This window comes from Phyllobates terribilis, unplaced genomic scaffold, assembly GCF_046119375.1.
Source record: "Phyllobates terribilis strain yellow unplaced genomic scaffold, ASM4611937v1 Scaffold_85__1_contigs__length_6476398, whole genome shotgun sequence".
Taxonomy (NCBI): Eukaryota; Metazoa; Chordata; class Amphibia; order Anura; family Dendrobatidae; genus Phyllobates; species Phyllobates terribilis.
This window is the reverse complement of record NW_027362845.1, coordinates 808,431-820,924: the sequence shown is the minus strand read 5'-3', so window position 1 is coordinate 820,924 and position 12,494 is coordinate 808,431. Positions and strand designations below refer to the sequence as shown.

Here is a 12,494-nt window from a genome sequence, read left to right as displayed (position 1 = left end):
TGACTCCTCCCCTCCTGTGACCTCATCACAGCTCCTGTGCGCACAGAGCAGCCATATATGTGGTGGCGGCTCTGCTGGAGGTATGTGGAGATCCTAGATTCATAGAGCCGAATAGAACGATGTTCCTTCAGTCTGATTGTAATTGATCGTGATGTTTGTCCAATGTCCACTTTACCACAAGAGCACTTTAAGGAGTAAATCCCACCAGAAATGTAGCTGGTTAAAAAACACTGATATCCACAGGTGTCCCCTCTAATTGGTGGGAAAACTATCACCTTTAATAATCCTCCAACAGTTCTGACATGACAAACACAGAAAAGTGCATGAAGGAGATGTCATAGTCAGCAATTCAACTTGTGTTCCATCCATACAAGACTAGAGAATACAACATCTACACCTCTATCTCCTGATATGTTTTCCCCCATGGTCTTCAGTAATTGTATTATTACACTGGATCTTTATGATGTTACATTGGCTCATCATCTTCTCATTCAGGTCCCTGCAATATCTGATCCTCTCAGTGAAGATCTTCTGTATAACAAAATTTTTCTGAAACACCCATCAAGAATGGATATGGACAGAGACAAGATGGCGGAGAGGATATTACACCTCACCCTAGAGATCCTCTTCCGTATTACTGGAGAGGTGAGAGATTCTGATGACGTCACATTACATCATTCTTATCTATGGGAATAACAGATGGACAGAACTGGAGAGGTGAGGACTCTGGAAATGTCTGTAGTGAGATTTATTAATGTGTCTCTCCATAACCAGGATTACACAGTAGTGAAGAAGACCTCTAGTGAGCGCTGTCAGGTCCATGTGTCTGAGGGATGGGAAAGACCCCTGAACCCAATCACATGGCCTCCATCTCAACCCCTGATACATGAGGACATCAATGACCAGAAGATCCTAGATCTCACCTACAAGATGATTGAGCTGCTGACTGGAGAGGTGACACTGCTGGGAATGCTGGGATATTATACAGTAACACTATGGAGGGATCGGGGAGATAACAGTATCCTTGTATGTGTCAGGTTCCTATAAAATGTCAGGATGTCGCTGTCTATTTCTCCATGGAGGAGTGGGAGTATTTAGAAGGACACAAAGATCTGTACAAGGACGTCATGATGGAGGTTCCCCAGCCCCTCACATCACCAGGTAATAGGACTAAATACAAACGGCCTATAATTATCTGTATGTCAAGAATGAATTCAGTCTCTGTATGTGTTTCCTCCAGATCTATCCAGTAAGAGGACGACACCAGAGAGATGTCCCCGTCATCTTCTTCCACAGGACTGTAAACAAGAAGATCCCAATGTTCCTCAGGATCATCAGGTAGATGGAGAGAAGGTGTCATGAGATCTCCCCTATGATGTGTAGACGGCTGTGAAGGTCTTGTGCTCAGTCTTGTTTTATCCACCAGTATTATATGTTTTATACTTGTGTAATGAGAACGGTGGAGATGGCAGGATTAGAGCTGATCATAGATGTGACTTCTCCATCTGTCTGTGACTTTTACAATATTTGTTTCAGGGTGAAGATCTGACCCATATTAATACTACAGAGACATATGTGAGGGGTGATGAGCGGTGTAAAGAGGAGATTCCTACATATGACCACCCAGGTGAGTAGTAACCACTAAATGCAGAGAAGTCACAGATTCTTCTCAGTCACCGGCTGTCGCTGCTTTATTGGTGATGTAGTCCGGACGTATCACAATCGTGTAATCACCATTTTGCCTCTAGACCACAACATTCTCCTCCATCCAAAACTGTTCAAATGACTTTGGGCATTGAAAGCCCTTTTCTATAGAAGAAGATCCACTTACCCCCTGGGACTAGATGATGCTGACCGTTACCTGCCCAGATCTGTAAACTACAAAGCCAAATGACAGTGTACGTAGAATGTGCTGACAAGTTAGAAAATCAGTTGAAGAAAAATATTATGATGGGCCTGTAAGAGAAAGTGGAGGGTAATGATGGTGTTCCTTCCTAGATCCCTGATATCTTATTGGATGAATCTACCTTCTCCCCCTTCTGTGCTGCGGAATGTGCTCATATGGTCCCTACAAGACCAGGTCCAGTCTTTATGACCAAACTAACCTTTTTCTTCACAGTTTTTGACTACAGTATTTTGTGCCCAAAGTACTCTGATTGAACCCCTTCCTGCAGCCAGTTTTGTGTTCCTAATCAGGGCTCATTTTTCGAATCTGACGTGTGTCACTTTATGTGGTGATAACTTTGGAATTCTTCACAAAGGATAATAGGAAACAAATGGACCTTACAGATTATTTTCCAACTTCTCTTGAATCCGACAATACCCTATATACGGTTGTACACTACTGTCTGGGCACATGGCAGGTTAAGAAGGGAAGAAGCGACATTTAGCTATTTGTATGCAGATCTTGCTGGAATAGTTTGCAGACACAATGTATTGGGGTCACTGTTCATGGTCACCTGGCAGCTCAAAAGACGGCCACCACGAACAGGCTTGGCGCTATCTACTCCATGTTCTTAGTGTTTTCTTACGTCCTAATCTTAGTGGCTGGATAGATCCTGCGTCACCCAGAACTTTTGGTTCTGACTTCTCCATTACCAGCGACGCCTGCAGAATGAATAAGGCGTCTGGTGACAGAAGCAGACTTCACGGGAACAGATCCCAGAGAAGATGGGACACACCATTTGCAGAATCTCTAATATGACAAAATGGCAGAAAACCAGAACAGTAGAAAGCCCCATAAAGTGACTCCATTTTGGAAATTATAACCCTCAGTGAAATAATCTATAGGAGTAGTGACTATTTTGACTCCACATACACTTTCCGGAAATTAGCACTCAGTGGATGTTGGAGAATGAATCTTGTACATTTGCCATGTTATTACCAAACACATAGTGCCCAGATTGTGCTCCAGGAGACACACACCGTAAAGTAAGTGGGTTCTTCTCACTATAGTAATATCATATACTGTACATGGATGCTAAATGTGGTTTGGGCGCACTGCAAGGCTCGGAAGCGAGGGGGGAGATTTGACTTTGGGAGGGCTGATATTGCTGGATTGGTTTATGGAAGCCATGTTGATTCTCAAGAGCCTTTGAGCCACTAATGATGTGGAAACCTCTGTTTTTCCACTGTCAGATGATGGACCTGAGTGGAGACTTGTTTTTTATGAGATGAGTAGAAGTTTTTATTGGTATTATTTTTGCCTACGTAATATTGGTGGCTTTTTATTCCATATTTTGGAGGCAGAATGAACAAATAGTTGAACACCACGGTCTACTGGTTCATCCTATGAGGTTTTCTATTAGACTGTGATCTGTCAGTGTCTTAGTGAATAATTCCATATTTTTGCATAACTTGCCGTTTTTACGGATAGCTTAAGTAGAAATGTTAACCCCTTTCTGACGTATGACCTAATAGTACGTCATGGTGACCTGGGCCGATTTGACCAATGACGTACTATTAGGTACACAAGCGGTGGGAGGCGATCGCCGCCGGGTATCAGCTGATAGTCACAGCTGACACCCGGTACTATGTGCAGGGAGCGGTCCTGAACCGCTCCCGGCACATTAACCCCCTCAATGCTGCGATCGAAGTCGATCGCAACATTGCAGTGGCAAGGGGAGGTGATCGCGATACTCACCTCCTCTTCCGCCCTCCAGCGCTGTCTGCCGCGGCTTCCTGGATGTTGCCATGACGACTCGATGTCGTCATGACAACATCCGGGTCACCAGACAGCAGGAAGATTCTTTGGGCATGCGCAGTGCATCACCAAAGAATGTTCTCCCTGTGCAGCACTGACAGCCTGCATAGCACAGGGATGGTGCTGCATTCCTGTGCTATACAGGCGATCAGAATAAAAAAAGTGAAAGTCCCAGAGTGGGACATAGAATAAAAGTCCACAAAGTGTTAAAAAAAATTTAGAAAAATTGTAAAAATATTTAAAAAAAATAAAAAAAATAATCCACCAAAAATAAAAATAATGTACCCATCAATATATATTATGAAAAAAAAACAATAGAAGTACGCATATTTGGTATCGCTGCGTCCAGAACGACCTGACCTATAAAACTGTCCCACTCGCTAGCCCCTTCAGTGAACATGGTAAAAAAAAAACGAAGCAAAAAACAATGCTTTATCATCATACTGTCAAACAAAAAATGAAATAACACGCGATCAAAAACACGAATATAAATAAAAATGTTACTGCTGAAAACGTCATCTTGTCCTGCAAAAAACAAGCCACCATACAGCTCCATCAGCCGAAAAATAAAAAAGTTATAGCTCTCAGAATAAAGCGATGCAAAAAAATATTTTTTTCTATAAAATAGCTTTTATTGTGTAAAAGCGCCAAAACATAGAAATACGATATAAATGTGGTACCGCTGTAAACGTACTGACCCGAAGAATAAAGCTGACTTATCAATTTTACCACACGCGGAACTGAATAAAAAAATAAACAATTCTGGAATTGCTGGTTTTTGTTTATTCTGCCTCCCAAAAATTGGAATAGAAAGCGATCAAAAAATGTCACGTGCCTGAAAATGTCACCAATAAAAATTTCAACTCATCCCGCAAAAAACAAGCCCTCATATGACTCTGTAGGCCAAAATATAGAAAAATTATAGCTCTCAAAGTATGGTGATGCAAAAACTAGGTTTTGCAAAAAAATGCAACTCGATATGATTCTAGTATCGCTGCAATCGCACCGACCCGTAGAATAAAGTCGTCTAATCACTTATACTGCACGAGGAACGGCGTAAAAAATAAACTCTTGGCTTAGGGTTGGGCTAGGGTTAGGGTTGTGATGGGGTTGGGATTTTTTTCAAAAGTAAAAAAAAAAAAGATGATGATATGGCGACTAGTATTGAGCGCAAGTGCTCGCTACTTGAGTTTGCATCGGGTGCTCGGGTATGCACGGACTATCGCAGGTGCTCAAGTGACATGCTCGAGTCTCTTCCCCATATGCTTCATGGCCAAAAAAAACCTCGCGGAGATTGCCTGCCATGCACAAGCGATCCCCGCATGTTTTTTTTGGGGGTGTCTAATAACCATGATACATGGTGCATACCCGTGTACCTGATGCAAACTCAAGTAGCAAGTACTCGCCCTCAAGACTAATGACAACTTATTCAATATGATGACCAAATGTTATCAAATTCTGTGTCATACCTCTGGATTCAAAATGTTCACTATACCCCTTGATAAAATCCTTGAGGGTGGTAGTTTCCAAAATGGGGTCACTTGTGGGGGGGGGGTTCCACTGTTTAGGCACATCAGGGGCTCTCCAAACGCAACATGGCATCCGCTAATTTTTCAAGCAAATTTTACAAACAAAAAGTCAAATGGCGCTCCTTCCCTTCCGAACCCTGCCGTGTGCCCAAAAAGTGGTTATCCCCCACATATGGGGTATCTGCTTACTCAGGAGAAATAGCACAACAAACTGCATGGTGCAATTTCTCCTGTTAGCCTTATGAAAATGCAAAATTGGGGACTGAAAAACATTTTTGTGGGAAAAATTTGAAAATTTTATTTTTACGTCTCAATGTTCTAAATTTCTGTGAAGCACCTGGGGGTTCAAGGTGCTCACCACACATCTAGATAAGTTCCCTGAGGGGTCTAGTTTCCAAAATGGTGTCACTTGTGGGGGGTTTCCACTGTTTAGGCACATCAGGGGCTTTCCAAACGCAACATGGCGTCCGCTAATTATTCAAGCAAATTTTACATTCAAAAAGTCAAATGGCGCTCCTTCTCTTCCGAGCTCTGCCGTGTGCCCAAACAGTGGTTTTTCCCCATGTATGGGGTATCTGCATGCTCAGGGGAAATTGCACAACAAATTTTGGGGTCCACTTTTTCCTGTTAGCCCTGCAAAAATAAAAAAATTGGGTCTAAAGTAACATTTTTGTGAAAAAAGTTAAATGTTAATTTTTTTCTTCCGCATTCCAAAAATTCCTGTGAAGCACCTGAAGGGTTAATAAAGTTCTTGAATGTGGTTTTGAGCACCTTGAGGGGTGCAATTTTTAGAATGGTGTCACTTTTGGGTATTTTCTGTCATAACGACCCATCAAAGTGACTTCAAATGTGAAGTGGTCCCTAAAAAAAATGGTTTTGTAAATTTTGTTGTAAAAATGAGAAATCGCTGGTCAACTTGTAACCCTTATAGCTCCCTAATGAAAAAAAATTTTGGTTCCAAAATTGTGCTGATATAAAGTAGACATGTTGGAAATGTTATTTATTAACTATTTTGTGTGACATACAGTACAGACCAAAAGTTTGGACACACCTTCTCATTTAAAGATTTTTCTGTCTTTTCATGACTATGAAAATTGTACATTCACACTGAAGGCATCAAAACTATGAATTAACACATGTGGAATTATATACTTAACAAAAAAGTGTGAAACAACTGAAAATATGTCTTATACTCTAGGTTCTTCAAAGTAGCCACCTTTTGCTTTGACTGCTTTGCACACTCTTGGCATTCTCTTGATGAGCTTCAAGAGGTAGTCACCGGAAATAGTTTTCACTTCGCAGGTGTGCCCTGTCAGGTTTAATAAGTGGGATTTCTTGCCTTATAAATGGGGTGGGGACCATCAGTTGTGTTGTGCAGAAGTCTGGTGGATACACAGCTGATATTCCTATTGAATAGACTGTTAGAATTTGTATTATTTAAAGAAAAAAGCAGCTAAGTAAAGAAAAACGAGTGGCCATCATTACTTTAAGAAATGAAGGTCAGTCAGTGCGAAAAATTGGGAAAACTTTGAAAGTGTCCCCAAGTGCAGTTGCAAAAACCATCAAGCGCTACAAAGAAACTGGCTCACATGAGGACCACCCCAGGAAAGGAAGACCAAGAGTCACCTCTGCTTCTGAGGATAAGTTTATCCGAGTCACCAGCCTCAGAAATCGCAGGTTAACAGCAGCTCAGAGACAGGTCAATGCCACACAGAGTTCTAGCAGCAGACACATCTCTTCAACAACTGTTAAGAGGAGACTTTGTGCAGCAGGCCTTCATGGTAAAATAGCTGCTAGGAAACCACAGCTAAGGACAGTCAACAAGCAGAAGAGACTTGTTTGGGCTAAAGAACACAAGGAATGGACATTAGACCAGTGGAAATCTGGGCTTTGGTCTGATGAGTCCAAATTTGAGATCTTGGTTCCAACCACCGTGTCTTTGTGCGACGCAGAAAAGGTTAACGGATGGACTCTACATGCCTGGTTCTCACCGTGAAGTATGGAGGAGGAGGTGTGATGGTGTGGGGGTGCTTTGCTGGTGACACTGTTGGGGATTTATTTAAAATTGAAGGCATACTGAACCAGCATGGCTACCTCAGCATCTTGCAGCAGCGTGCTATTCCATCCGGTTTGCGTTTAGTTGGACCATCATTTATTTTTCAACAGGACAATGACCCCAAACACACCTCCAGGCTGTGTAAGGGCTATTTGACCAAGAAGGAGAGTGATGGGGTGCTACGCCAGAAGACCTGGCCTCCACAGTCACCAGACCTGAACCCAATCGAGATGGTTTGGGGTGAGCTGGACCGCAGAGTGAAGGCAAAATGGCCAACTAGTGCTAAGCATCTCTGGGAACTCCTTCAAGATTGTTGGAAGACCATTTCCGGTGACTACCTCTTGAAGCTCATCAAGAGAATGCCAAGAGTGTGCAAAGTAGTCATCAAAGCAAAAGGTGGCTACTTTGAAGAACTTATAATATAAGACATATTTTCAGTTGTTTCACACTTTTTTGTTAAGTATATAATTCCACATGTGTTAATTCATAGTTTTGATGCCTTCAGTGTGAATGTACAATTTTCATAGTCATGAAAATACAGAAAAATCTTTAAATGAGAAGGTGTGTCCAAACTTTTGGTCTGTACTGTATCTCTCTGATTTAAGGGCATAAAAATTCAAATGTTTAAAATTGCATAATTTTCAAAATTTTTGCCAAATTTCCGTTTATTTCACAAATAAACGCAAGTGATATCGAAGAAATTTTACCACTATCATGAAGTACAATATGTCACGAAAAAACATTCTCAGAATCAGGGAGATCCGTTGAAGCGTTCCAGAGTAATTACCTCATAAAGTGACAGTAGTCAGAATAGTAAAAATTGGCCTGGTCATTAATGTGCAAACCACCCTCGGGGGTAAAGGGTTTCAAATATATAAAATTCAAAGATATTTTATTCTAAAATAATAATTGTTTTTATTCTTGGCAGATGACTGCACCAGGAGATCAGAGGGACAGCCGACATCTTCAATTTTTAAATCAGATGATCTTAAGATCCCACAATATAAAAATGAAGTGAATGCCATTACTCCAGATATACCATCATCCCTTCACAGCAAAGATCTGTCATCTGATCCTATGAAACAGGTCCTGTCTTCTGATTCATTACCAACTACTAAGGAAAATCAAAGTCACAAAATAAGCATTAAAAAACAAACTAATCGTAAAGCAAATAAGTCATTTTCAAGTTCAGAATATGGAAATAGTTTTCCCTTCGAAACGTCCTTTCTTAAACTTGAACAATTTCACACAGCAGAGAATAGATTTTTTTGTTCCAAGTGTGAGAAATGTTATAACCAGAAATCAGATCTTGTAAGACACCAGAGAAGTCACACAGGGGAGAAGCCATTTTCATGTTCAGAATGTGGGAAATGTTTTAACCAAAAATCTAATCTTAATTGCCACCAGAGAACTCACACAGGGGAGAAGCCTTTTTCATGTTCAGAATGTGGGAAATGTTTTAACCATAAATCGAATCTTAATTGCCACCAGAGAACCCACACAGGGGAGAAGCCTTTTTCATGTTCAGAATGTGGAAAATGTTTTAACCATAAATCAAATTTTATTAAGCACCAGAGAACCCACCCCGGAGAGAAGCCTTTTTCATGTTCAAAATGTGGGAAATGTTTTAACAATAACTCAGATTTTGTTAAACACCAGAGAATTCACACAGGGGAGAAGCCTTTTTCATGTTCTCAATGTGGGAAATGGTTTACACAGAAATCAACTCTTAATAAACATTGGAGAAGTCACACAGGGGAGAAGGCTTTTTCATGATCAGAATGTTGGATATGTGTTAGCATAAAAATGTATCTTCTTAAAGGGGTTGCCCACTACTAGGACAACCTCTTGTCATTCCTCATGTTTGACCTCGTTAACATAAAAACATTCATACTCACCTTCCTTGCGAGCGCCGTTGCAGCGGTGTCTGTACTCGTGTTCCCGGGGTTCGTGAGGTTGTTACATCACACGAGCCGCGCACCCAGTCAGCGCCAGCTTCACTGTCCCCACCTTGGATGTATTGAACATCAACAGGAAGCCAGGGGTTTGACTGCTCTCCGATTCCCTCTTAATGTTTGATTTGCCCGAAGTTGGGTACAGTGATGTCATCTTTTACTTTTTAAAAATTACAAAAAGTAAACTGGGCCCATGCAAAAGTTTGGGCACTGTGCATGGTTACTACCTAGTAGCCAGCCAAGAGTCTTTCAATTCTTGGTTGAGGGATTTTCATCCATTTTTCCTTGGAAAATTCTTCCAGTTCTGTGAGATTCCTGGGTCGTCTTGCATGCACTGCGATTGTGAGGTCTAGCCACATATGTTCAATGGTGTTCATATCAGGGGACTGAGGGCAGTTGTGAAACCTTTATCTTGCGCCTTTTGAGGAGTAGTCTATTGTAGATTTTGAGTTCTATTTTAACCTTATCGTTCCACAGGAATTGTTTCCAAAATGCATCAGGCTTGTTTTATATGTTCTTTTGCATACTTCTGATGCTGAATTTTATGGTGAGGATGCAGGACAGGTTATCTTCTGATAAATGTTCCATGAAGGTGATATTTGTGCATGCGTCTCTGAACAGTAGAACAATGAACCACAACTCCTGACCCTGCTAAATCTTTCTGAAGGTCTTTTGCAGTCAAGCAGGGGTTCTGATTTGCCTCTCTAGCAATACTACTAGTAGTTCTTACTGTAATGTTGCTTGGTCTTCCAGACTTTATCTTGACCTCCACTGTTCCTGTTAACTGTCATTTCTTAACTGAGGAAAGGGCAACTTGAAAACACTATGCTATCTTCTTAAAGTTTCCTGCTTTGTGCGCCTCCACCATTTTCATTTTTGGTGTACTAGGCAGGTGCTTAGAAGTTCCCATGGCTGCTGTTTTTTAGCATAAGGTTAGAAAAGGCTGGGTTTTTATAAAGCTGCGAAATTTGCGTCTCCTGGCCTTTCCTAATGGCGATAGGGAACAAGCTATAACCCTGACAGTCTAATTAAGGTCTGAAACCTTGGTCAAAGTTATCTGAGTACACAAATTTTCAAGGGTGCCCAAACTTTTGCATCAACCCATTTTCATTTTTGTAATTGCTAAATTGAAAAAAAAATGGACTATATACAGTATATATATTTTTGCCTAAAACACAAAGGAAATGTGTCATCTTTAACTTTAGCCCTTTAAGAGATTAGAATAATAGTCATTTTGACCAGGGGTGCACAAACTTTTGCATGCCACTGTATAGAAGTCTTTATATGGTAGATTATATTTAATTGTACATGAAGAGAAGGAGGTTGATTCCTCCTTTTTATACAAATCTCCAATTGATGTAATACCCAAAAGTTACCAATTTTTAAGTTCAAGATCTGGATTGCATTGCTCTAAAGTTTCTATAGGTGCTTTTATACAGCGCAGTTAGCATAGAACTTATTTTGTTAGTCAGTACACCCCATACTTCTAATGCTGCATCTACCTTCGGTGATATACAGATTTTGTTTGTTGAGGTTCAAGATGTTGTATGAATAAAAGGAAGATGGGATATTGAATGTTCCTACTAAGTGTCTTTCAATTGCTAAGTAATATAAGGGATTTCATATAGCATGCACACAAACAGTTGTCTTCACATGAGAATGATCAGCTCACCCACCTAAGGACCCGACACGTGTTTCACCACAGCTTCGTCTGTGGTGAAACACGTGTCGGGTCCCTTGGTAAGTGACTTGATCATACTCATGTGAAGATAACTTTGTGCATGCTAAAAAGAAAAGAGATGCGCTGCAAACCACTCAAAATACCAAAAGAGTGATTCCTACCTGTCTAAGAGAAAATGGTAGTCCAAATGAAGATATACGCGTGCTGCTTCCAGGGGTCCTTTGAAGAAGTCACAACTGCAATTAGAGGTGATAGACACGTGCCGGAGTCGGTAGAACAAGCCGTGAGTGCTGCAGAAAATGGGTTCAAACGGCGTATTAACGCCAGAGATAGAGGGCTGCAGAGACTCTCAGAGACTCGGGCTTTTAAGTACATGCAGCTGTTGCACTAGGTGGATACAGGGATGAAAGTCATGGGTGAAATCCCTGACGAAGGAGGCCGTGACATCGGAAACGCGTCGGATAAGGGCTGGACTTTTTTCCCCTCAGTGGAATCCCCCAGCTGTTGTGACGTCACTCAGATACCAAGCGCTCACATCCTTGATTATCAGCGGTCCTGCAGGTGTGACCGGCCGGCACACCTACCAAGCTGTCTGCAGTCCTTCTCACCCATGATCTTCATCCCTGTATCCACCTAGTGCAACGGCTGCATGTACCTGAAAGCCCGAGTCTCTGAGAGTCTCTGCAGCCCTCTATCTCTGGCGTTAATACACCGTTTGAACCCATTTTCTGCAACACTCACGGCTTGTTCTACAGACTCCGGCACGTGTCTATCACCTCTAGTTGCAGTTGTGACTTCTTCACAGGACCCCTGGAAGCTGCACGCGTATATCTTCATTTGGACTACCATTTTCTCTTAGACAGGTAGGAATCACTCTCTTGGTATTTTATGAGTGGTTTGCAGCGCATCTCTTTTCTTTTTATCATTATTATTTGCACCCGGGCATACGGTGCTTTGAGATTGCGGCTCGTTGCCTATTTGATCGCACTATAGCAGCAGCGATACTGCAGTTTTTTACCTTTTACTGTTTGTGCATGCTATATGAAATCCCTTATATCACTTAAAGGGGTTTTCCCACGAACAAAAGTTCATTTAAAAATTGTCTGTGTCTGACCGTGTACGGAGCATACCACAACTCCTGGGAGGGGGAGGAAGGAAAAGACAATACAGACAAGAGAGGGGGAGTGCGCGCGCGCGCGCGCCCTAAGCACAGTGACCGGGGAGGAGCGCGCGCTGCCAGCAGAGCGGGAGGAAGACGCCGGGCACGGAGCGGAGAGGTGAGGGGAACAGCGTCCCTGCCTAGCAGGAGGCAGGGACGCCGACGCTACAGTACCCCCCCTTTAGGCCCCCCCTTTTTTAGGCCAGACAGAAATTTACCAAGGATGAGAGGGGCATGGATGTTCTCCCGGGGCTCCCACGTTCTCTCCTCAGGACCAAACCCCTTCCAATCTACTAGAAAAAAGGTCTTTCCTCTTACCCTTTTGGTGGCCAGAATGTTCTCTACCTCAAACTCGTTTTCAGCGGAAACCGGAGCAGGAGGCGTACCTGTAGACTTGGAAAAAGAGTTAAG

General features: G+C 42.1%; 1 protein-coding gene across 1 annotated transcript; it reads left to right on the top strand.

The window, feature by feature from the left end:
- The first annotated feature begins 874 nt into the window (after positions 1-874).
- LOC141197658 (uncharacterized) lies at positions 875-9,430 on the top strand. Its single transcript, XM_073662741.1, has 5 exons — positions 875-954; positions 1,038-1,161; positions 1,241-1,338; positions 1,537-1,627; positions 8,217-9,430. Exons 1-5 carry the CDS (start codon positions 931-933, stop codon positions 9,062-9,064), a joined length of 1,185 nt encoding a protein of 394 aa, XP_073518842.1. The 5' UTR covers positions 875-930; the 3' UTR covers positions 9,065-9,430.
- Positions 9,431-12,494: the final 3,064 nt, after the last annotated feature.

Excerpts from the sequence above, each read along its gene's own strand:
- LOC141197658 (XM_073662741.1), top strand. The coding sequence starts at position 931 with ATGATTGAGCTGCTGACTGGAGAG. Across the intron at positions 1,162-1,240 it reads CCAGCCCCTCACATCACCAG|ATCTATCCAGTAAGAGGACG; the intron begins GTAATAGGACTA and ends TGTTTCCTCCAG. Across the intron at positions 1,628-8,216 it reads TCCTACATATGACCACCCAG|ATGACTGCACCAGGAGATCA; the intron begins GTGAGTAGTAAC and ends TATTCTTGGCAG.